The sequence below is a fragment of the Mauremys reevesii genome, linkage group 19 (assembly GCF_016161935.1).
Source record: "Mauremys reevesii isolate NIE-2019 linkage group 19, ASM1616193v1, whole genome shotgun sequence".
Taxonomy (NCBI): Eukaryota; Metazoa; Chordata; order Testudines; family Geoemydidae; genus Mauremys; species Mauremys reevesii.
Genome location: NC_052641.1, coordinates 21,898,524 through 21,923,880, shown reverse-complemented (window position 1 = coordinate 21,923,880; position 25,357 = coordinate 21,898,524). Strand labels below are relative to the sequence as shown.

The following is a 25,357-nucleotide window of genomic DNA, read 5'->3' as shown; positions in this document are numbered from 1 at the left end:
TCTAGCGCAGGTCTCCCCAAGAGCAAGGGGGCAAGGGATGGGAGGTGCAAGAAGCCAATTAGGCCTCTGGTTATAATGGTGAGGTTTGAAATGCGATTGCAAGGACGCCAGGGGGTTCTTTAATGAAGCCAGTTCATCAGCTGTCATGCGCTGAGATTTGGCCAGCATTAGCTCAGTGCTGCTTGCAGCTTTAATGATTCCAGCTGCTGGGTAAAATCGTGTGTGTGTGAGTTTTTCTTCCCTACTCATCTGCTTGCCTTCCTGGGAGCAGCTCGCTGGCTGTGTGTCTGGGCAGCATCAGAACAACACAGCCAGCGAATGCGGCTTTGTGCGCAGGCAGAGCTGCGCCGTCTCTTTTAGCTTCCATCGGCCTTGTGGGACTACGGGGCTCTGGGCCAGGCCTGCCCTGTGTTTCCAGGCAGAGCGGCTTCCGCTGCAGCTCTAACGTCTCCCCAGCATGCCCAGCTCTCCACTGTTAAATCATGACAACTGGGCTCATGAGAGAAAGGCCCATCCCACTCAATAATAAAACAAGCCCTACGGGTGCCCCTTGGGTTTCAAAACATAAACCCAGGGGGAGCAAAGGGTTTGCTGCAGGAGTAAGAGGTTGTGGTCTGTCCCTGCACGTGCCTGGCGCAGCCGGAGCTCTGCCCAGCTTGGCAAACACTGGGGAACTCACAGCTTCCCCCCCCCCCCCGGAGTAGTTAGTGTTCAGAGCAGCTTGGGGTGGGTGCAGTGTGCTTTCCATGGTCCCCCCTCCCCAGCTGCTACCAGCCCGTGAGGGTGTGTCCCCCATACGCCCAGGATCAGTCCACCCCCCATGTGTGTCTGGGCAGCATGGTGCTTCCATGTGTCTCCTTCACAGCGCACCATGCGTCGTGCCCCCGCGCCACGGTCTGACATTCCGCCTGCCTTCACAGCCAGCCTGCCCTGCCTGCGCCCTCCCAGCCGGCCCGTGGGGCAGGGCCCGTCCTTTTGTTGTGTCTGTACAGCGCCTGGCGCCATGGGGGCCTGGGACATGACTCGGGCTGTTGGGCCCTATGGTAATACACGTCGTTATGAATAACACGATGGCATTGATAGCAACGTAGAGTTGTACATCGATTGCCCCAGTGTAGCAGCACAACCCTCCAATGCTAAGACTGATTATTGACAAGAAGCCTGCCCCTCTTCCGCCCCCCTCCCCCCCCATTAACCCTTTGTAGCTCCGACACCTGGGCAATGCACCATGGCCCAGCTGCTTGCTGGTGATGTCTCGCTAACAGCCGCCCCCCCCTCCACCCCTCCGCACAGAGCAATGGGGCATCGCCGCACCCGGCGCCAAGCCTTGGCCTTGCCTCGCACCCTACAGCTGAGGCTCTGGCCACTAGTCAGAGGTGGGCTGCTCCTGCTTGTGTGCATGGGTAACGCCGCCATCACCCCCCCCCCCTTCTCTGCGGGCGGGATCAAACCGGGGACCGCTGGAGCTTAGTGCATGAGCTGAAAGCTAATGAGCTGTTAGAGCAGACACATTCTCTCTCTCTCTAAGTGGTCTCAGTGCGACTCACTGGGCCCCACCCCCCGAGGTGGTGTGGGCTACACGTGTCCGTCTGCCAGCTCACATGGCACGAGCGTGGCGCTAAGGAGCCGGGCCGCCGCAGAAGTGGAGGCAGGGCTGAGCCAGGCAGTGTTCGTACCCACCGTACACAGGCAGGTCTATGCACTTGAAGTGCAGCCAGACTCTGCTACCAGGGACTCTCACCAGGTCTCCTCAATGAGCGTGAGACGTGTACACGAGCTGCCCCCAGGGTGTAGTTAGACACAGCCTACAGGCACCCACGTATGTGTGCAGGGGGCTGATGCTGTCTAACAGTTGGGTGGGGGGGGAATGTGACTGCATGTTCCCAATGACAAGCCTGGCACATGAGCAAAGGCCCCCGTCCTCGCGAGCTGCTTGGCTGCCGTTCAGGGGGGCCAGAGTGATGCCTGCAAACAAACTGGCTGAAAAAGTGACGGGCTTGGGGGAGGAAATCACACTTGAGAAAACACTTCTGCCTGGAGCTAGCGTGTGAAATATTCATGCTGCGCTTTTATGTGTAAATTGGTTTGTGTTCATCCATGAGTTAAATGGCGACGCGTCTGCATTTGGCACAATCATTTCACAGCATTTTTTTAATCGTTGCCAAGGCCGCTTGTTTTTAAAAATAACTGTACAGGCACCGCAGTATCGCAGGCGTGAGGCCGTGCCCCGCACGCTGGATGAGGCGTTGCTGTGCCGCCCGCTCGCGTAGGCTTGGCCGGTTAAGGGGCAAAGTGAGCGACAAGGAGATGAACCGATGCAGCAGAGGGGAGCCTTGGGGCAGGGGGTGCATGGAGGTGGGTGGCTAAGCAAGGGATGGGCCTATTGCACCCCCCCCCCCCACCAGGCTTGCTTGCATGACAAAATGGGTTAGCTTGGCCCTGGGCCTTTGGGCAATGGGGCCATGGAGGGGGAGAAGCCTGGAGAGGTGCGTCCCACCTCCAGCGCAACCCCCTTCCAACACAGGTCGTGCAGGAGGGGGGGGGCCTCTCCTCTGTGCTCTCACTGGCTTGCAGCCCCTTGCAGATGTTGCTCTGGTGTGGCAGCGCCAGGGCACGATTTGCTTTACCCCCAGTGTCCATGTGCCCAGGCTGGCTGCAGCCATCAGCCACCTGGGGGGTATAATCATGGGCCAGCTCATTAAGCATCTCCAAGCACCCTTCAAGGAACTGCCTCATGGTGGTAGCAAACTGCCATGCTGCCCTTGGGCCAGTATTACTGTCTGCCCCAGGGGCGTGCTCAGGGGGGCTGTGCTGCGGCCAATACCCAAGTCTCTGCCCCCCCCCATAACCGCTATCGCGAAGGCCCTGGCGTGTCTTCGTTTGGATAACTGGATTCTGCTTCCTAAATTCACCCTGGTGTTTCAAGTGGCTAAAGTAGGCTTCATTGCTTGGCCTGAATGGTCACGTTGCTGTGCTTCCCACCCCAAAGGTGGCTGCATTTCAGCTTACATGCACTCGGCAAGCGGGGTCCTTGGGGATGCCAAACACTAAGGCAATGTCAGCGATTAGGAAAGAGCTACTCGGCCTGAGGACACTGGTTTAGTGGGGCTCGGCCGGCACCGCATGGAGGCCATGGGAGCAGAGGCCTAGCTGTGAGTACAGGGTGGCGGGGGCTCTGCCCAGGAAGCATTTGTTCCCAACCCTTCATTCCCAGTGTGGCAGCTCCCCTCTGGGCTGACTGATTGGCGTGCCCCCCTAACAGCCAGCGCCAGCAAGGCACTTTGATTGCTCGTGCCTTCCCTTTGATGGGGCTGCAAATTGGAAAATCTGAGGCAAGTGATTTCTTTAACTGCCGCCCCTGCTGGGAAAACCCACAGCCCAGGTGTGGTGTGGCCCCTCGTTCCCCACTTTAATTGTGACAATATATTAATGAGCCTGTCAGCGCTTGGAGGGGGATGGAGACGGCTGAGCCTCCAGCGCAGGCATTGTGCCAGGACTGGCACCCAGGCTGGGTCTGTGCACTGGGTGCAGGGGCTCACTGCTGGGGTCTCCCCACCCCCCGCTGTCAAATGCCAGCCTTGGGCCTGGTGTGGTGCCCGTGGTTGCTGTACTTCTCCCCTACAGGCGGGCAGGTTTGCCCGGCGTAGCGCCGGATCTCAGCCACGTAGTGTCTGTGTTCCTGGGCTCTAGTCCCACTGTGTGCACCCTGCAGCTGATGGGTATCGCTGTGTCTGGGGTCCTCCAGGGGAGGGGGCTGGTGCTAGGGGGCGCATGTTTGATCTGTCATCCCCTGCTTCCAGGACTAACTTGCTTTCCCAGCAAGCCCCTTGGTACTACCATTATCTTCGCAAACCCTGGGATGCCTGCTCTGCTTTAAAAAATTCCCTTCTCCTATGTCTGTGCATGCTGGAACTTTCTTTTGTATCTTGTTCCACTGTTCTCCTGGTGGAGGGGGAGGTTCCAAGCTCCGTCCCCATGTCTGGCGTCAGTCTAACACTGCTGTGTCCCAAAGAGGGTGCAGCGTGAATGTCCTCTGGTGCCTTGGTGCTGGGCTGAGTTTCACCAGAAATTAGGCTTGTGCCATTCTTGAGACCTTGCCCCTAATATGGTGGTTTCCAGCATCTCCCCTTCCACTTCCCTGAGATCTTTTGTTTTCTGTCTAGGAACATCCTCCCTCCCACTACGCACTTGGAGAGACCTGTAGTTTTGTTGTAGTATTTAGTCCCATAGAAGACTAATGACTCAGACAGCAGAAGCCAGCTCAGGCTGCCACCTGGGGCCAAATCAGGCAGGGTCTGACTGATTAACACTGCGGGCGACCTGACATAAAATAGCTAAATAAATCTTTAATATTTCTAATTGCAAATGTACAGAAATTGCACGTCCACATCATTTCTTTGAACACCAACAACTTTCTCTGTACATTATTACATAGTTTAAAAGAGGCTGAAAGAGTTTCAGCAAACACTTCCACTTTGCTTTGTTTTTAAACATACTTACAAAAAAGGTTTTTTGTTTTTTCTTCATAAGAGGATATAAAACATAGCAACTGCTCATCAGGAACAAGTATCAGCCTAAGCAGATATACAGAGAGAGAGAGAGAGAGGTATATCTTAAGACACAGTGATGGATGATAAAGGAATATGTGACCATGGAGACTGCACTTTGGGTGCCGATAGTTGATGTAGAACCACCTAAAATTTACAGCAATGTCACACCTCACGTTACCCGTGAAAGTCAACTGGTGAAACCAAACCCCTGCTCCAAAGCGCCAGCATTTGAGGACTGTTGTAGACTGTCCATGGTTTGGAAAGACCCTGCTCACCAAATGAACAGGTTTCTGTCTGGCCCAAATGAGAGACACTCCCCCTCCAAGAAAAGACAATGACAGCTCTTCTCTGCACCGCAGTCACTCAAGGGTGCCCGGGGCTGACCCATAATGGGGAGGGGTATTAGCACAGACACCGTATCTGGCTAGAAGTGAACAGCCTCCCGTCTGCGGCAGTTCCAGGAATCGCTTGGGAACTAAGGAACAGCAGCAGCTGCACTCACTTCAGATTCCAGAACTGGAAAGGTGGAGTTGAAGTCCCAGCTCGCCCTGAAGGCAGCATGCCGGAACAGGGCTGGAAAAGACCCAAGAGGTGATCTGTGGGGAGGCCAAGCCCTGGAGATCAGTGCAGGGTTGTTCCCCCCTCCGCCCAGGAAGAAAACCAAGCAAAGGTACAGGGGAGGAGTTTATGGTTACAGAAAGGCAATGAGCTTGGTGGAACTAATGAAGCACAGCTATTGTCACCCAGGTCCAGCAAATCCCTATCACATGCCTGGGGAGACCTCCAGTCTATTGATCCAGCATAACCTGGTGTATCCTGAGCCGGCAGTAAGTTACACAGCTGTACCCAGGTCAGGGGAGCCAGGACACTGCTCACAATGCCAGGAGTGCTCGAACAGCGACAGGCAAAAACCATAGAGTGCAGAATTCCAAGGACCCGTTTGGGTGGAGGACATTTCTGCTTACTAGATATGGGGGGGATGGGAAGAAGAGGTTGGTTACTAAACGGTTGTAGTTGGTAGGAGCTTCTGGCTCTGAACTTAAAGCACAACCAGCAACCATGGGATAGTTCACATCCCAAAGTCTCACATGTTGTCTCTCGATCACCCCAAATCAAAACCTTGGTCCCATCCCAAGGGGCAGCTGAAATCTGAACCCAGATCTGAATTTGCTTACTTGAGGCCACCTCTGTTTAAAAACAAAACAAAAACAAACCCGCAGTAGAGACACTCAAATCCTGACCAAATAAGCAGCACCAGAAGTAAATTACTATATACAACTGTTGGGTGAATAGGTACATTACAGTCAAACACCAAGAACATATACAAAAAATTGTAAGACTTGCATCAAGATAAAAATCTGTGAATGTTTGTTTTGTTTACACGTTTACAGTTTTTGCACTAGAATAGGCTCTTGTCGCAGAAAGCATGAGAAGGAAAACAGCAGGTCGCATGATGGTCAGTAGAGTGGTGGTTTTACTCTCTGTCGCTGGGAGCACCTCTGCACATTGTCTCTGGTATTGCTATGCGAAACACCAGGCTTGAGGACAGGCATTGCACTCACAGCCCCACACTGGTGTGCAGCTTATAAATAAAACCACAAACTGAAGTAACGCAGTTAGAGTTGGGCCTGAGCCAAAGCGCCAGATCCGGATCCCATGTTTTGCAGTTTAGGGGGCATCTCTCCAAAGAAGAGATTTCTTCTGGGACTGAGTTCCTTTTCCTACTGGCTCAGGAAACTACAGAACATCAGAAGGTGTCGGATCTGGAAACGTTAGTTTTAAAATAACTTCCTGTGGAAGGGTTTAGGTTTTTGTTATGCCAGCAGCACAACGTGCACGCTTTAACTGAGATTTTGGTGTTAACCAGGACTTTGTAATGTAGTCCCTGTAAAGTTAATGGAGCAAGGATTGGCTCAGGGCTGAGGAGTAGGTTAAGATGTACAGTACTTAGCTTCAGTTCTAAATAGACAGTTGTTTTGGCGGGGGGGTCCCCCTGCCAGTTCTTAGGGCAAGCACTGAATTTGCATCCAAAAACAATTCCCTGAAGTTTCCGTGTAAGAATGGAAATCAGTCCCTGCTAGGACACCCGTCCACCACCCCTGCCTAGCATTCTATGTGAAACAGCTTCCATCTTTCACAGGAGGAATATTTCAGACCCTAAAAAAATAACCAGAGCTAAAAGTACATCTCCGGGCACCAGCTGTTTAAAAAGTCTTTTTTTTGCAGGGTTCTTTAAAGATATTTGACACTGAGACAAAGGCGGATGTAAGCGTATGTACCAAATTGTTCATAGTACCCTGTATACTCCTAACCTGTCTGGGTCTTTCTTCTGGGGCTGTCAGTTTTATGAGCTTCTTCAAAGCCATTTGTGCTAATTCTCCAATATTCAATGGTCACTTGGCTCTGAGGAGCTCCTCTTTTTGGTCTTACGTTCACGCCACACTGAATTTAAATCAAGAGATGGGACGGCATTCCTTGCGTGTGGAGAGCTTCGAGCGCAGACAGACCGTCAACCATCCAAGATCCGGAGCTGCAGAAGGTGCAGCCCTGTGTGACCTGGGCTGGGGCTTCCGTGGAAGAGAAGCTTTTAGAAAAAAGCAGCTTTAACTTTAAAATAATCCCCTCCACAGTGAATCTTTTTAGGATTTGCTGTTGCAGGACAGCACAGAAACGCAAACAGTGTCCTGCTAGCACAGACTAGATACTGTGGAGCTGGTACCTAAGCCTATGCACAATTCAGTATCCTAGTCCCTTCTGAGTGTACATTTAAACACGGTACTGGGCAAACTAGGACAAGCATACAGCCAGTATATGCTCTTAATGGGAGGAATAGGCAGACGTCCTATACACTGTACAGTGGCATCCATGTCTCAGAGAAACCATCTCTCTGGGTCTCAGTATTAATGACCTGTTCTGAGACTGGGGATCACAAAGGACTAACTTTAAAAAAACCCACCAACCTGCACTGGCGGCAGGTCAGTGGCATAATCCCCCGCTAAGGAGATGGCCCCTCCGCTGAGCAACACGCGTCTGAATGTGCCGAATCTACTTGTTTCAGCAGTTAGGAAAGTCTAATCCTGGCTTATGTCTGCACAGTGCCTCCTGACCATGGGAATTTCGGTGGCTGCTGCTGTTCTTGTTGGTTATTCCCTTATGAGCATGTTTTACATTCTTCAAGGCTGTTAATTTCCATGCAGTGCTCATTCCCAATCTAAAGAGGGCAGTATTCCAGAAAATGGGCTGTATTTTTTTCTAATGCATACTGTGAAAGAAAAGAAATACAATTACCAACCTTCATGCTTCTTCAGGGTTTTTCTTTTTCCTGACTTTTGCACACACCTTTGCATATAGCACCCCCCCTCCCACAAATAACCCTTCCTCTTCCGAGCAAGCAGCCGCATCCTAAACAAGTACTGGTGTAAAACTAATTCCACTCCCTGAATTGTGATGGGGCTTCACAACATTTTTCTGAGTGATTTTTGGCTAACGACCCACACTTCACAACCCAATGGCTAAGCACCTGGGCGAGATGAGCAGCCGTGATATTTGCTGTGTTCAATAACAGGAAGTTTAGTGGGATGCTACTCGTGTGGAACTTCTCATTGTGTTCTATTTGTGACAAGGCAGTGTGCTCCTCCCTCCCCTCCGTAGATTGCCGAGAAGAAGCTGCATCTAGAAATGAAGAAACCATCCCTAGAACACCAGCTCCCCTTCTCTGCTGGCGTACAACAGTCCCACTGCCTTGGACACAAGCCTGCAGCAGCTGCACTGGCTTGGCCTCTGACTAGTAGGTTGGCAAAAAGTAAAGCAAATACAGACCGCTGTTCTCTTGCTGCAAGGTGTAATATGCTGGACTCTCCAGTGGGCGCCGGACTCCTACAGAGGTAACGCTTGCTGTGACACTGCATAGCCCAGCAAATCTTGCTAAAGTGCTGTTCACTCCCCTCCCAGTGACCTGCTCTGTTGTCTGTCTGTGCTGGCATTCCTTTGGCTACCACCCTGCACACCTTGCACGTCAGACCCTGCTCTCCCGAGTTCATTCAAACCCCAGTTCTCTTGTGTGAGCGTCAAACGGACAGTGGCACACTACCTCCAGCATGGCACAGGACATCTCCCCTACTGAACAAGGCGCTCGTTCATGGACCAATGCGTGGAGCGTACTCCAAGCGGCACACAGGAGGGATGTGCTACGGCCACCCCGACGTGAAGCTACACAGAACGAGCCACCGAGCAAACTAAGTGCCATGGCAGAGCATTTCCTGCCGTGGGCTGGAATTAGACTAAGTGCGTCTCACAACAATACAGTCTCTTCCTCCACTGAGCTTCTACCAGCAGGAACCCACCACTGAAGCTAGCCTGAGTGGGCCTGGCGCAGGCTTTCCCAGCCCCCTTTATTATTATGGGCAGGAGGAGTGAGAGGTGTGTCCTTTGGGCAGTTTGAGAAGGAAAAGGTTAAACATTAAACACTGACTTAAATCCACCCGTGACAGCAATCCCCCCATATACGGAGCTCTCCTTTTTCCACACATTTCACACAACTCGGTCTTTCGGTCCCCTCAACTCGCTGGCGTTGGCGTCTCCCACCAAGGAGCAGTCACGTGTGCCGTCTGCAGTAAGGAGCTGGTTCCTTGGGGAGCGGGGGGAAAGACAGCAGCCATTCTCTGAAGCACGGCTCACCCCTGCTGCTGCGCAGTCTTTCAGGCCAGGCCTCCTCTCCTGCAGCAGCTCCCTCCGCGGGTTAACAATTGCTGCTGTTTCTGAATTCTCCGTTCTCTGTAATCTGTAATTTAGTTGGGTTTGTGGGGGAGATCCCGTTACGTGTCTGCATGCTGTACCTCTCTTTCAGCTGAGTAAGGGCACTCATTAACCGTGCGTTGGCCGCATCCAGTGAAGCAATACGTTTCTCCTGCAACCAAACAGAAAGTGGGGCGCTTTCAGCGAGTGGGCCTGTGGAAACTGCCTCCATGTGACCTCACCTCTTGGCAGAGGTGTGCAAAGGCAGGGCCAGCTTTGGTTTAGCAAACCTAGGGAGGATTTGGATGCAGGTCCTGTTCTACAGGAGCTCACAGATGTTGGGGGCTGGACAATTTGAGTAAACGGTACCGGTTCAGACCCAGGGGAATTGGGAAATTTCTGTCCCAAAGGACAGTGTAAACAGATACCACTGCCAGCCCCGCCCTCCCTGCAGAGAACAGCTCGGCTCACACAAACTTCGACATGTCAGGCTTTCAGGCTAGTGGAATCAGAGCTAAATTCATTTCATCGTGTTCTAATTGACCCTGAACAAAGAGAGATAAAATGGCTTCTATTATTCTCCAATTATACAGGCACATGCCACACACATTTTTTTTTCTCCCACCCAGCAGCAGTTAGAATGAGGATAAGGTTCATGTTCTAAAACCCAATTCTCTCCTCTAATGGTTATTCACATCAATGTTTAATTGATTTTGTTTTAATGGAAGTTGATAGTTCAAATGCCTCACAGCCTGCCTGGACGGCTGCGATGGCAGGGTCCCATTTCTCACTGAGTACAGAGGGGGTGGAGTCCAGCGTTATGACGACAAGGATGGGCACCAAGCAATCTGGTTCTGACACCATCTCCCTCTGTGAACCTGGGTAAGTCACGTAGCCCTCCTTGCTCAGGCCCCCCAGCCGCAGACAGAAATACTTACCCGAGGGATGCGCCGAGGCTAGATTAGTGACGGTTTGTTTGTACACTGCTTTGAATACCATTCTCTCCCTGACGCTAGCTAGCACTGGGGCTAATGTTAGGAGGTGGTGGGACCCAGAGGCATAGAAACTGGTTAAAAATAGGAAGGTGAAGCTCATGCTCTAGGGTTTCAGCTGCAGGGCTCCGGAAGGGATCCCCCAGGGTTCTGTGGTTTTGGTTTTTTTCTTCCTCTGAAGCACCTGGGATGGCCAGGGCTGGTGAGGAGACACTGGGCAGGAAGCAGCAGGGCTCTGCGGTGGCACTGAGCATTCTCTCTCTCAGGCGCTTGGCCAGCTGGTTCTTGCTCACACGCTCAGGGTCTAACTGATCGCCACGTGTAGGGCGGGGAAGGAATTTCCCCCCAGGTTAGACTGGCAGGGCCCGGGGGCTTTTTCCTTTCTCTGCAGCACGTGGGTGCAGGTCACCTGCCAGAATTATCTGGGCATATCTCACTTCATCATTTGCCTGCCATGGCCGGGGCCTCAGGAGGACTGAGAGCCACCAGTGCCTATTGTCTGCCTGTGGCCTGTCCCAGTCGTCACGTGTGCAATTCCGTCTTTAATGCTCCAGCTCAGAGCAGATCCAGCACTAGCTACTTTAGAAGAGCGAGCAGACCTTGTCGACACTGAATTGTGGTGCTTGCTCTCCAGGATGTGCGCCTCACACTGGGCGGCTGTGTGCAGTCTTTGCTCAGGAATAATGCTTATGGAGACCAGGACTTGGCCAATTTAAACTGGAAAATCGAAGTAAACTCATCATTCCAATGGTAGAGCAGCCATGTAGGAAAAGAGTCCAAAAGGAAACACCAGCAAATGGGCTGTGTCTACTTAGGGGGTTTAGAATCTTTAAAGCGCTGCCCAGCAGAGCTGGACATGGATAACTGAGGCACGCCTGTGTTGTAACCACTGCTCTCACGCATAAAGCATCACTGATGTCAAGAAAAGAGTGAGCTGCCACCTTCAGCCTGATCCATAGCAATGTATGAGCCATACATCTGTTTCAGAGCCGTGTACGGCAAGTTAAAGCATCAAAGGGCATTTTGGCAGAGTGAGACCATGCTGATGCTTATTTTTCTGCCCAGAGCTCTGTGGGCAGCAGAATCCCACGTGCTGAGGTAGCTGCAGCAATGAGGAAGACAAAAGTGTGAAGTTTGATGGCAAACCCACAGAAATGGGTGAAATTTCACAAGGGAGAAAGTAGTAACATTCTGCTCAGCTGTGCTTTCCTGGGACCTGTTCAGGCCTCAGCCCAGCAAGGAGGGAGCCTCTTATGCTGGTTGATCGGCGGGGTCCTTAGGTACCCTGTCTGGACGATGGGGGAATGATTGGTGCCTGGTCCGGCTGTGCGAGGTTCTGAAGCAAGCAATGCTGCTTAGTGGACGGGACTGGGTGCCCTCCTCTGAACTCTACCTGTGCCCCAGGGAAAGTTCCTAAAATCCAATTTAAAAAACTGGCCAGGCAGTGCCGGAGGCTGGCTCTGAGAGGAGGAGAAACAGGTAGTGTGTGAGGGCCAGGGTGAGGCTGAGAGAGTCAAGTGCAATTTGCAGGCTATGGAAGGCACTTTGTCAATAGCTGTCTGTTAATGGACTCCCCTCCTTCCCCTAAGCTCAGCTTGAACACTAGAGAAGTGGACATGCTGATTTACTAATGCTGAACAAATGATTGTAAAGATAAACCGACGCCTTTCGCCAGGTTCTCCTTGCTCCTTTCCCATTTGCTACCCAGTAAATCATTACTCAGGAATGGTGACTCACTCCGGGATAAACAGGGTCATTACGCATGTAGTCTAGAATAGTGGGACCTGGCTGCAGATGGTAGCCAAGACACTGATCTTCTGTTCCTGTGTTCAAACTGGAGCAGACTGTCAGCATCCACAGCCTGTACATCTCAGGCACAGTTTCACACCCAGACATTTGCCCCAACTTTTGCACCCATAGTTAATTGTGGCCACGTGTATTTAATGAGCTGAGTTGGGTGCTACAGTTAGCTAGGAAATGAACTTCAAATATTTGTGCCTGAACCAATGGAAGCCAGCCCTGGAATTCTCTCCTTCTCAGCAGCTCATTGGCTAATGGGAGCCTTTGCACTATTGGGCGGGAGGTCGATCGTTTGTCAGGGGGCTGAGGTAAAAGCTCAGTTCAGGCAGATTTTCAACAGTGACTAGAGGAGTCTCTCTGTTGGCCCAGGCAGGAGAGAGCCGCTGGGTCCTGCACATGACCTGCTAATGGAATCAGCTGCCTTTACGCCAAACTCCTAGAGAAGAAGGAGAAGACTTGTCTTTTTGCACATCTCCCACCATCCAGCTGCTCAATGGGGGGGAGGGATAGCTCAGTAGTTTGAGCATTGGCCTGCTAAATCCAGGGTTGTGAGTTCAATCCTTGAGGGGGCCATTTAGGGATATGGGGCAAAAAATCTGTCTGGGGATTGGCCCTGCTTTGAGCAGAGGGTTGGACTAGATGATCTCCTGAGATCCCTTCCAACCCTGAGATTCTATGAATGGAAAGGGGAGCTGTGAGCAATGGTAGAATGGTTTCTACCATCCTCCTACAGGTACCTGCTCTTTATCAGTGTCCTTAGTCATTCAATGGGACGTGCAGTCCCTGGTAAGGAACAGGCTATGCTACCCTACTCTAGGGTACATGTTCTCTGTATGATACTTGCTTATATTGCTCCTGGCATCTCATGGGCAAAGCCCTGATGTTCTCCACCTTCACCATCAGTGCATGGTAGGTGACTTTCCGACCTACAGATGCTTGCTTCCCTTTTCCTCCACCTTCCCTTCCCCTCTGTGGTGGCTTTCCAGGTCACCTCTTTCCATCCAGCAACACCCACTGCCAGTAAGCACAAACATCAGAGAGCTTCCCGGTACATAAAGGGAAGGAGTGACTTATAAGCCTGTCACGGTAATTTCTCCCCTAGAGAGATCTCTCTGCAGTCGCCAGTGGGCATGGGATATAGAAGCATCTGAGGAGCAGGTGGTGATGTTATCCTGCAGGGCTGCCCAGAGAGGGGGGCAATTTGCCCCAGGCCCTGCAGGGGCCCCCACGAGAATATAGTATTCTATAGTATTGCAAGTTTTTTTAAGGAAGGGCCCCCCGAAATTGCTTTGCCCCAGGCCCCCTGAATCCTCTAGGTGGCCCTGTTATCCTGTCCGTGCAGCGTAACTCCTGCACCCAAGGGAGGCTCAGAAAGAGACAGACTTCCACCATGAACTCTGACGTCTCTTGCTTTGGGTTTAAATCAGCCCCTTTTAAGGCTACACTGAAGTTGAGATGGTCCTAGAATCCCCCAGCTCCATTTCAGCCGCCTCATACACTCACTGTCTGCTGCCAGGGAGACCACGGTCTCAGCCCCCTGGATGGATGGTGCTGTAGCAGTGCAAACATCACGATGGGAATAACGCCAGGCGAAAGCCTTACCTGCGGTCTGGCTCCGGCAGTTTAGTGCCAGGCTCGCTATGCCCACTAGGACAGTAACGGCGGAATCTGCACATCAGGGTGGCTCGTTCCCCCAGCACTGCTGTACATCCTGACATTAAAAGGGTACTGACCTGGGCATCAATAATCTTCTGTTTGGAATCCACTGCCGCCTGCATTTCCGCGTGATCTTTCTTTAATTCCTCCTCCACTGACATCAATCTGGCACGAGAACACGGAAACAAACACTTAGCTTCCGAAAAGCAGAGAGTCTAGCTGCTGTTATTAAACACTGCGTCATGCTGCTGCAAGGAGCTCGCCTGAGAGACCGAAATCAGAACAAGCAGAGCATGGACCTCTTCCCTCCCACTGCCAGCCTGCCCTGGCCCTGCCCATTTCCAGCTCCTTGGCCACTCTAGCTGAGCCTGGCGGCTGCGTAGTGAGTTTTGTGATAGGGACACCTGCCTACTAGAAACTATACTCAGACCTACCAATGCCAATGACTCTGGCTTGCCCCTGCTCCCAGCAGGTTAGCTGTGAGTGCTGGCCTGGAGCAGAAAGGCACTAGACACCCTGTTAGAAAGCCATGGAGCCCTCCAGGCCAGCACTAGTTGAAGTGTAGTGCTAGTCCCCCTCCTCATGCTTCTTCATCCCCACTTCAGTTCTTCAACTCACAGCCTGGGTCAGCCCTGCACAGCTGTCAGCTCTCTGGTGACCCAGGAGGCTGCTCCGATCACCTGTTCGCGGGATCCACCAGCCTGAAAGGCAATGCCCCTCTGTAGAGAGCATCCAGGTGCAGGAGTCCATTAATTACATGTGCTAGGATCTATACTGGCTCTGTCACATCCAGCCACCACACCATTAGTCTGGTAGACATTTAAATCAGCCTCCCAGGATGAATGATACACATTATTTCTTCCCTTACTCCTTGATAGCAGGAGGCGGCGAAGGGTTGATTTATATCTCGAAAGCTCAGAGCGAGGGGTGAAATAACAGGCCAAACCAATGGGAAGCTCTCACGTTGTAACCCCGCCTTCAGGGAGCACAAAAAACTAAGTTTTTTCATGTGACATTGCAGGCATTAGCGCACACAGCACCCCAGGTTCAGGGAATCTGGAATCTCTGCAGTTAAGGTCAGATTAGGGCTGGGGCCGTGAAAAATTGCTGGCCCTGAGAGGCTTGTTGGTTAAAAAACAAACCAACCAAAACTCTCTGCTCCGATAGTTCAAAACTCTGCTGTTTTCTGTCTGACTGTTAAACTACTCTAGACACGAGCAAACAAAGGATGGGGTGGGGAGGGAGGGAGCTTTAGAGCAGCTGATTTAGGAGAGCAGCTTAAAAGAACTGAACGGGTCTAGCTTGGCTAAAGATAGTGACATTGGGCCATAACAGCCTATATGTACGTAAACACCCCGGGGGCAGAGGGTTACCTGATGCCAGCTAGGAGTAATGAGATGGAAAGGAACACGCAAACCTTCCTGACTGTGAGAGATGTCTGCTGGAGGGATAATCCCCAAGAGGAGAGGCAGAAAACCCATGGCTTGGAGTACAGAAAACAGGACAAAATAATATACTGAAAGGGAAAATCCTACCCTGAGCTCAGAGAGCTGGGCTGGGTTCAGAGGTCTCATCTCTCTCTAAATTCTACCATTCAGTGAACCAAGAAAATCTCTGGATTCTGTCACCCCGAGCTTTAACAGGGGCAGGGGGTCGCTGGAGCGAAATAGCTGAAGTTTGCAAACCTGAAGTTGGAAAGCGCGTGGGAGCGGGTGAGGGCCCCTCCATTTCCAGCTGGACCCCAGGAAATGAAAAACCATGAAAAACTAAAAGTTGCCCAGACTTGCCTGCACCTCAGAAGTAGTTTGATTCTCTTGTAGCTTGGGGTCACTGCTGATTTCAGAACTACTTTTCTCCCGACACAAGAAATACAGATTGATTGAAAATGTGGTGCTTTGGTTACTGTGTATTTTGCATACAACAGTGTAACACCATTGACTCCCATGGGTTATGCTAAGGGGTAATCTGGCCTGACACAGAGCTGACACAGCACTATGTAAAAACCAAAGTACTTTCACAGCCCTGCTCCAGATGCTACATTCAGATAGCCAAGCCCCTGGAAGCTTAGAGAGTTTTGATTCAGCCCATTACTAAGAGAGGAGCTTGCTGGAAATTTCACATCTGGTTCCAGGTTTAGCCTGTAAACCCACAACCCACTCTGAATTTGAAGGTTTCATGGATTCTAAGGCCAGAAGTGACCATTGTGATCACCTCATCTGACACAGGCCATAGAACGTCCCCCAGTACTTCCTAGAGCAGATTTATTAGCCTGATCCTGATTTCACCCATGGAGAACCCACTACGACCCTGGCTGAAGTGTTCCAATGGGTAATTACTTCACTGTGAAAAATGTATGTCTTATTTCCAGTCTAAAAGAAGGCACAAATTTCCAGCTGGTTAGATCCACCCCGGATTCACACCCTTCGCTAATTATTCTTTCTTTACTACTGGGCACAGGGCCAGCTGTTCATCTTTGGACATGAAAGGCCTTGGGCACGGCACCACTCATGCACATGAGATGGGAATACATGACGAGAGGTTTCAGGGCACCATTTCCAGGAAATCCTGTTGCCAGGCTTGGGCATGGCCATTTTGAGTGTGTAACAAATCGTGTTAGACAGCATTGTCCATCCCAAAGCACTCTGCAATCTATAGCTAGAGACGCCACACTCCACCTACGACTAGAGTGACAGAGGGCAGCAGACAGTGGCCCGCAGTGCACTGCACACCAGTGCCAGGAGAGGAGTGATGGCAAAGAACGTTTAGCAGGGACCATCTTGTTGTTGTGTGTCTGTGCTGCACCTAGCACAATGGAGTTCTGCTCCATCACAAGGGCTCCTAGTTGCTACAGGAATACACACAGTAATTCGCACTATTCTTACAACCCACCACCCCTATAATCTTTATGTTCACACAGATTGAACATCTTCACTATGTGGTAGGCCTTCCTCTAAAGGCTCATCAATAGAGGATGACAACCTACTATTGCAACCAGTAACAGAGGGTTATTCCTTAGCTTAAGAGGTAGAGGGCTGTGCTGAAGACTTGTGATGAACCTTGTTTGTAAGATTTCATTTGAGAGACCCACACAATGACCTGCCTTCATTTCTCTACATCAGAAGAGTTAAACTGGCCCTAATGGGGTCCAAGAAAACTTGCTGCTAAGGAGACTTCAGCTGTGCTACAGCGTCCTGCGTGCTTACAGCTAATGCGGGGTCGGGGATGGGGGGCTAGAGTTAAAAGCGTTGCCTGTTGCTTTAATGAGTAGTTTCTATCACGACTAAATTGATCCACTTTATTAACAATGACATAAACCAGCTTCTGTTCCAGACTCATTGTTTTCTCTGTTAACACAATCCCTACCTATTTTTGGGGGGTGGGGGTGGAGGGAGAGCTAAAGCTCCCAGGCTCCCAGTTGTCTACATGCAGCTACCTCCTTGCTACAATCATTTATATGTTGGGGGTTCTCTCTCTCTCCCCCATACCTGCTGATGATCCCCTTCATCTGGATCTCTTTATCTTCCTGCTGTCTGCGGAGCCGCTCCTCGCTCTCCTCCAGCCTGGCCTGGTACTCCAGCATCAGTTTCTGGGTCGTCTCCTCCTGGCATTTGAACCTGTTTTCATACTCCTCCAGCTTCTTGTTGGAGATGCGGAGCTTGTCCTGCAGCACCACCAGGTCCTGCTGGTACTGGAGCATTCAAGGAGAAAGCACAAGGCATTTTTATTACTAGGGCTTTTCCCTCACCAAGACTCTCCAGTAACCCAGCCATGCCCGTCTCCTCGCATTAGACTAGCTGCAAACCCGCATAGGAGCAACCCTGAATAGCTGCTCAAAACCTTCTCCTCTTCCGTCTTCTCCTCCAGACTGCACGAGGAGCGGAGCTGCCCTTCTGCTGGGATGACAGGTCACTGGCAGGTGCAGAGAATGGCTGGTTAGCATCATTTGGAACTTAAAATGAGGGTGCAAGTTAGCTCCACTGAATGGCAAATGTATGAGGGCAGCTGCTCAGGCTGAACAGCAGGGCAGGGTTAGACACAGCAGGTGAGGCAGCACTGGTGGGGTTCTGGCTTCAGGCATCTGCTCATCAGGTCTATGTAAATAAAGGGGTGGCACTGCGAATTCTGCACATGCTTACATCTGAATCCAATCAGCTGGCACACGGAAAAGCTGGCTTCCTACGGGTTCATACCGCCTGAGTTTAGGGAAAACGTTTAAGAACTGACTGCCCGAAAGTGAAAGCCTTGCAGCCCAAGCAACAGCTCATTAATAGCGATCCCTGATCGGGCAGTGGGCACAAAGGGCAGCAATAGTCTTAGAGTTCACAGCACCTATAGTCAAGGGACAGTGAAAATGCTCATCAAGAAGCCACTCTTCCAAGTCTAGGGCCAATCCCAGAATGACTCAGGCACTGCTCCCACTAAATCCAAGCAACGCCTACAAGAGCAGAGGCTGGGCTGGGTTTTGGTGGGACGTGCTCAGTTCCGGAATGTGTTACATTTTGTTCCCCAGCTGGATTTTCTGCACAGATGCACCCAGCTTGGAGACCTTTTCAAAAGGAGCTAAACCAGCCACGTGGGGCTGAAGCTATGGTGGGCGTCACCATTACACACAGCTGGACCCCAGGGTGACCAAGAACAGCAGAGACCACGCCGATCATGTGAGCTCTCAGCAAGTAGCACTTTCGATGCTGAACGGTTATTTGCTTTTTTAAAGGAAGTGTTGAAATGTTGCAAAAAAAGGTGCTGGTCTGGCCACCCTGGAGACTGAAGGTCTCAGCACAGGCAGCGCCAGTGCAAGATTCATCACACTGGCCTCTGTCAAAGCACCTCTCTGCAGCCAATTCAATCATCCTCCGTGGAGACTGCGCACGTTGCCAGCTGCTGTCAGGATAGTTTTTGTGAGGCTGATACCTGTCTGCTGCAGCCATCAAGCTCAGTGCACATGGGCCATCATGCAGCCAGCAAATGATAAGCACATTTGGTCACGTACCACGGGAATTACTCTAATTGGGCCCAAACAGTGCTATGGGATTTGCTCTAATGAACAACCATCAGACGCCCCCTAGGGCACGAACGCCCCATTGTCTATGGCCAAGCTTTTATTAATGTGCATTTTCCCTAGGAAGCTGGTGCTTAGAGCCAACTCCTACTGAAGTCAATGGGAGTTGGATCAAGGGCTCGCACTGGGCACGGGTTGATCAGAGACGGTCAGTTGTACACTAGTGCAGTTTGACTTTCGCTTAACCCGCAGAGTCAGGATTTCAACCCAGGTCTCAATGGGAGAGGAGTTAGTGCATGAAGCCAAGACTCCACCTATTGTGCTTTTCATGTCAAAGAACTCGGAAAAGTTTTTGATAAAATAAAAGTAAATAGCGGCAAGACTCACAGAAGATGAATGAACAAGTTCAAAACATGGGGGATTTTTCTTTTAGTCAGTAACATTGTATTGAGCTGTCGTGGTAGCTCAGCATTCGGTACAACTTCCTTAGACAAAGGAAAACTCCAGTGTATAAATGTGCAATAGAAAGAGATTTTTACTTTGAAATGAGTGACTTTTCTAAATTGCCTTAGCACCACCAAATTAACAATGATTAATAAGCAAACAGAACCTGCCATTTTGAGGAGCTGTTAAAGGAGTTTCAGACATTGTAAATACCTGACTAAAGGCAGACAACTTTCAAATCTGAGCTAAGGCAACTTATCGAGTATATTACTAGTTATAATAAATGAAGAGGGCTCTGGTTGCTTTTGATATTGATTTAGTAAATAGTGGCTACATCGCTGGTAATTTAACCGTTTGTTTTTAAAGCTAAATAAACAGAAGGTACTCGACAATAGCTCTGCAAGTCTCCTGCCTCTGCTGAGCATTCAAATGGTAGGTTACATTTCTTGTGTTCTAATGTACGCCCTCGCGCAGGGCCGCCTGACGGGGAGCATTACTAGACTGGCAGCTCTCTCGGGGCGGGAGAAGCCTGCCCCATTCACTGATTGGAGATGGCAAGGGCCAGATTCTAGCCGTGTCAATCAGTGCAGCTCCACCGATGGCAAATTGTTACAGTAATTTCCACTGGCTGAGAAGTAACTGCAACCGCGACCCACCTGGCTTGGAATTCATGATGCTGAATATTTGTTGTGAGTAGCTAAGGTATTAGGATGATGGCAGGTAGAGATGGGAAAGCCCTGTTAGATCCTTCTGCCAGGGCAGACAACAGCTGTGACAAATCACTGCGGTTTTCCTTTAATCAGGTTTTTACAGAGTCACTGAGACGACACAGTTCACACACACACCACCTGGTGAAGTGGGGGAGACAGCAACACCCATCCAGTGTACAGAGCGGAGTCACTCAAACACGGAGAGATTCAATACCTACCCTACACTCAAAATAGGAGCAGCGTAAGGGAGCTCCAGGGATAGCAGGAGAAGCCTCAGGAGAGCGTGCGAGTCGCTCCTGTCTCTAGAACACTTCTCTCATTGTTGGTTACCATTCAAGTCTTACAGTAATGGGGAGAGAGATTATGCTAATGAAGAACTTTAATGCCAGTGACTGATATGACAACAAAGTAACAAAGGATGCTGCATGGGAATGAGACACCAGGCTCTGCTGGGGTTTGCATTTTGATATTTTGGCAGGGAGCAGGATTTATTGAAATGCTCTCAGACCTCGTAATCCTGACGCGGTCTGTCTCTACCCAGCTGGGTACATACTGGTGGCGAGTCTGCAGCATCCTGTCCCTCCCTCAGCCTGCGGGTGAAACCATCGTGGAGATCTCTCTGGCAGGGCAGAAAGCCAGGGCCAGAAGCTGCAGAGAGTGGAATTCACTTGAGAGGCCACCTGTTAAAAGGCGAGCCAAGGTTGCCGGAGAGGAGAGTGGGTTTGGTGAGAAGCAGTTTAGCGACTACCAGTGGGGAAGCGGCACACGGAGTCTGCTAACTGGGGTGCCTTCTGCCTCGTCCTGGTAGTTTGCAGATGTAAATCAGGGCATAAGCCTTCCAAGGCCTGGCTCCTCACTCACGTTATTCTGCTTCCCAGCTCTCCTGCAGCAGCTATGCCAGCCATGCTGACCTCCAGTGCTCCATGCAACACCAGTGAGCACCTGACGTTTCACTGGTGGCCACTCTGGAGACCCCTGCTGGACTCTGTGCTAATAACAAGGATTCGAGACTACTCTTATTTAGCAGTTGAGATTTTTATAGCCTAAAAATGAAGGCAGCTAGCTGGCTGACCTTTTCTCACATCAGATGCTTTCTGATCAGCCCCCTCAGCACATTTCTTTTCATGTAATAAAGATGCCAAAATGGGGGGAAAATCACTAATAAAATGGGTTAAACTCTTAAAACCAACCCAGGCATTTTTTTCTTTTATATGAAAGATGTGAGATTTCTCCTTGTGCTTCTCAGTCCCTGCCCGTCGAAGGCTTTGGCACTTCGCTCAAGTTTAACAGATGACAGACAGCCCAGAGAATGGTGCAGCACCAGAGAAATTAGGAAGAGAAAGTCACCGTTACAAAACTAGAAACATCCCTGCCCCTCAGAACAATACACGGAGGACTAGCACTCAAAGTTTCAGGTGATAATGAATGGCTAATGGGAGGCAGAATTAGCATTTGTGAGCTCCAATACCACAGAGCCTTCTGTGTCTGGCTGCTGGGAGAGCTTCTTGCAAATTAAAAAGAAAAAGATCCCTCCTCTTCCCCAGTGTATGTGATTTCCACTCTGACTGGCCTTGTGCTGGGCATGAAGGTGCTGGTGTCACCAACGGGCTAATCCGTCACAGACAGAAGTGATATAATCCTGGTCAGATATGACAAACTCTTTGCTCTTCCCTAGTGACTGATGAAACCTGCCCCTAGCGATCTGCTTTAAGTTGCAGTATCTTCCGCAAACTTGGACTGTAACATCTTGATTTCTAGCTCCACTCGCTCACCTCCACCTAGGCACGCTGGTCTCCTCCCTGCTCTTCTTCTCGGGCTGGGCTGGGAGCTGGGGAACCTAGCCAATACATCACTCTTCCTACAGCTAGGGCAGGGTAATGCTGAGCAAATAATGGACTTAGTGGCCGAATGGAAAAAGCTGAAAAAATCTGGCTCATTTCAAACCAAAACTGAACCGTTTTGGGTGGTTTTTCTTGCCAAAAAAAAAAAAAAAAAAGCACAACCCAAATTTTTCTTCGGGTCACACGAAACGTTTCATATGGCGATTCAACTCGACATTTCGTTTGGAGAAGACTGTTGTGAAATACGAGAGAGACAAGGTGGGGGAGGGAATCTCTTTTATTCAACCAACTTTGGGGCAAGGGGGAAGAAACTTTCAAGCTCACAAAGAGCTTTCCTCTTCCTGATCCGAAGCAGGGCTCTGTGTAGCTCCAAAGTGTGTGTCTCACCCACAGACGTGGGTCTGATAAAAGAGATTCCCTCCCGCACCTCGTCTCTCTCACATCCCGGGACCAACATGCCTCCACCAACGCTGCTTACAACAGTTTTGAAATGAAACCTCAAGAGAGTTTGTTTAGAAAACGTCAAGGCAAAAGATTTTGACACTTGATTTTTTGGGGGGGATATTTCTGACATCTCACCTGAAATTCACCAATGGCTTCAGTGCCTGGAAAAAAATGCGTTTTGTGGTGAATTTACTATTTGCTGAATGTATTTTGTGCAACTCGAATGCGGAGCTACTCCCTGGCCTGGGGTGCTCAGATTTAACACAGCAGCCAGAGGCCACACCTGGCCTGGGAGCGGGCGGTGCAAGTCCCAGCTTGCGTGGACATTCCCGGGCGTGGTCTCACCAAGCCGCGCACCACCGACGGGAGCGTAGCTGTGGTAGCAGAGGCAGCAGAGAGTGGTGGCACGGACTCGTTGCTCTGAATACATATCCATGGGTACTGGGCAGGTTTGTACTCGAGGCAGCCAGCCTGTGCTGCCGCTCGCTGCCGCCCGGGCTCCTGTGGCGACACTACTATTTTTAGTGCACTCGCACGATGAGCACTAGCACGTACATCCACTCAAGCTGGGAATCACACCCCCGCTCCGAGCACAAGACCCAGCCTTTGAGTCACTCTTGGACTGGGGAGAGCGACTGGTCTCTGGTCTTGGTTACATGGCATCAACCTTCAGCAACCTCATTCCAGCCAATGGAGTCATGCCAGCCTTACGCTCATGTAACAGGGATCAGAACCTGGCCCCTATCCTTGGAATGCGCTTCTGGCTTTTGTAAGCCTGAATGCTGGAGCTCATCTTGCCCCACCTCCCCCGAGCAAGCCAGGAGGACTGCCCGCTACTTCCTGCCTCGCTCGTTTCGGTCCGTTCTTTAGTTCACTTTGTAAGCCCTGTTCTCTGCAGTGGGGGTACACAGGGCTGGGGCACTGACATGCATTGCTTGAACTGGCTCCGCGGTGACCTGGTGCTCTAGCTTCTCATAGTCCTTCCTGCCCCCTGTTCCTCTCTTGCCCTGAGAAGAGGGACAAGCCAGGTCGCGGAGCCTGAGCAGGGTCCCCAGCATTCTGCTCCCAACGTGCGGCAGGGGCACAGTGGGGTTTCTCCCAGGGCTGCTGCGTCACCCCGTGCAGCTCAATTAAATGACGTTTAAGGAAACTCTCTCTAGTCAGACACTTGTTTCAATCCAGTCAGGTTTTACCTTTTCTGCTTGGCTGAGCTCGTCCTTATTCCTGAGCTTATCCCTGTGCTTGGAATCTGGGTCAATGCTTTCATCTTCTAAAAAGTGCATGTTCATATTCAAAAGCCATGCGGCAGTGCGGTCCAGGGCATTGGGGTTCACAGGAGAAGGGGCCTACAATGAAACATACAACCATAACAAAAGAAAAATCGGTAACAAAAACGGATGTGAAGCTAGAGAGCGAGAGAGTTTCCTTCCAACCAAGCCCGAGGCCCCAGTACTGCTCCGACGGAAGGAATGGGTCAGAGCCCCCGAAGGAGGCTGTGAGAGCAAGGACACTGCCTGTTAATGCACCTTGGTTATTAATGTCCGCTTGCCTTTATAGGCCCAATTCTGCCACCCTACAAATCCACTGCCATTTACTGCGCTTCAAGGGGATCCGCTCAAGATCAACAGGCCCTAGTCCCTGGGCAGCTCTTGCTATTGTCTCATGCCATGTGGCCTACCAGGGTTCATGCTGCAGGCAGACAGGTTGTGTCCGCTCAGCCTCCAGGTAGAGCTGTTGTTTAACTCTTGACCTCCTCCTCCATCGAGATGCCTCTTCGCCTGCTGCAGAGAGATTTCACTACAGCCACAAACAGATTTACAAAGTGAAATGCGACTTTTGCTCACACTTGGGCCCTCCTGAAAAATCTACGGTTCTTCCAAGGCAGGTAGTCATACAAGGGACCCTACAACAACAATCCTGTGGGCTCTGCATTTCTTAATGCTACAATGGCTCAGAGAATGGGATTCTCGTAAGTTTCAATTAATGGGTTTCCTTTCAAGGAGATTGCTCTCTAGCCATCTGCGCTACAGAAGTGCTACTGTAAGCAGTGGTCTATCACCAGCAAGCTAAAGACACCTGCTCACCGATTAGCCTGGGCAGTGTCTCTGTAAACCCAAAGGCAAACAAAATTGCCTAGAGATTTTCCAACCACATTATAAACTCCAGGAAGTAGATCTCCAGCTATTTTTCCTCTATCACAGCTGACTACAAATTGTAGTCAATGATTTCTCAGGCTGAACATTGTGGGTTAGAGTGAACGGGACAAGAGGATCCAAGCTGAAAACCCAGACATGTCAGGGACTTGTTCACACCTCCAGCCCCCCGGTCCTTTCGGTCAGTCACTGGCAGTGGCAGCATGAGAGCAGATCCCTCGCTCTGAGCTGGAAAGCCCTGGATGGAGAAGAATTCTTCATAGGAGCATTTGGGAAAAGTCCTCCCAGTTCAAGTCAGATGATTCCATGAAGGCTCAGTGGAGATGGAAATAGTTATACTGATGTTACTACCTCTCTCCCTTCTGCCCCTCCAAGTAAATCTTGCCTTCTGGATCCAGGACTTTCAACCTGAACTTTCAGACTCAGCCCTTGAATTATTCCCCTGCCATAAATGGGCCCTTAGCTTCTGGCTTCCTGCACCTCTGGACTGGGAATTGTGACCCTGGCAGGAGCAAAGGATGCAGGTCTCTCAAAAGTGTGTGGCCATGAGGGGTGGAGGAAATTGTCCCTATTGTTCCTTTCAGCCCCGTAGAAGATGTTTGGGGTTTTCTAGCCCGGTGAGTGCTGACAAAATGTGGGTCAGCCCTGCATGAATGGTGCCTCCTCCCCCGCTGGGCATCTTCCTCCGAACCTGACAGAAAACCCCAAGCTAAGTGTATTCAAAACTGGATCCAACACGTGCAATAAAATGAGGAAAGAGGAGGTTGGAAGCTCTTCCAATCAGCAGCAGCGAGGAACTCGGGAATCCAAATGAAACGGCCACTGAATGGAATGTATTTCCTCTCAAACTACACTAAGCCCCGGTGAGTGGGACCAAGCAGTTTCATTATGTTGGCGTGGACTGTTACTACACCACTGGAATATACAGATAAAAAGGCAGGAGCGGCACTGCAGGGACTCCTGCCCCCTCGAGGAAAACCTTTGGGGGAACAGGGTGTGTGAACTCAAATTGGCCAGAGCTTTGTGAAGGGTCA

The 25,357-nt window shown here is 50.8% G+C and overlaps 1 protein-coding gene across 23 annotated transcripts in view; it reads right to left on the bottom strand.

Annotated features, from left to right (window-relative positions):
* Window positions 1-4,326: 4,326 nt before the first annotated feature.
* Window positions 4,327-25,357, bottom strand: part of LOC120386847 (DAB2 interacting protein) — a 374,907-nt gene continuing 353,876 nt past the window's right edge. For 17 of the 23 annotated variants that reach the window (XM_039506775.1, XM_039506779.1, XM_039506774.1 and 14 more), the window contains 4 exons: window positions 23,364-23,516; window positions 17,218-17,420; window positions 13,810-13,897; window positions 4,327-9,456 (listed from right to left, as the gene is read on the bottom strand). In XM_039506775.1, the coding sequence (XP_039362709.1) occupies window positions 9,289-9,456; window positions 13,810-13,897; window positions 17,218-17,420; window positions 23,364-23,516 (612 nt within the window). In that variant the 3' untranslated portion in view covers window positions 4,327-9,288. The remainder of the gene's footprint in view (window positions 9,457-13,809; window positions 13,898-17,217; window positions 17,421-23,363; window positions 23,517-25,357) is intronic. The other 6 variants (XR_005589941.1, XR_005589942.1, XR_005589943.1 and 3 more) reach the window with 6 other exon arrangements.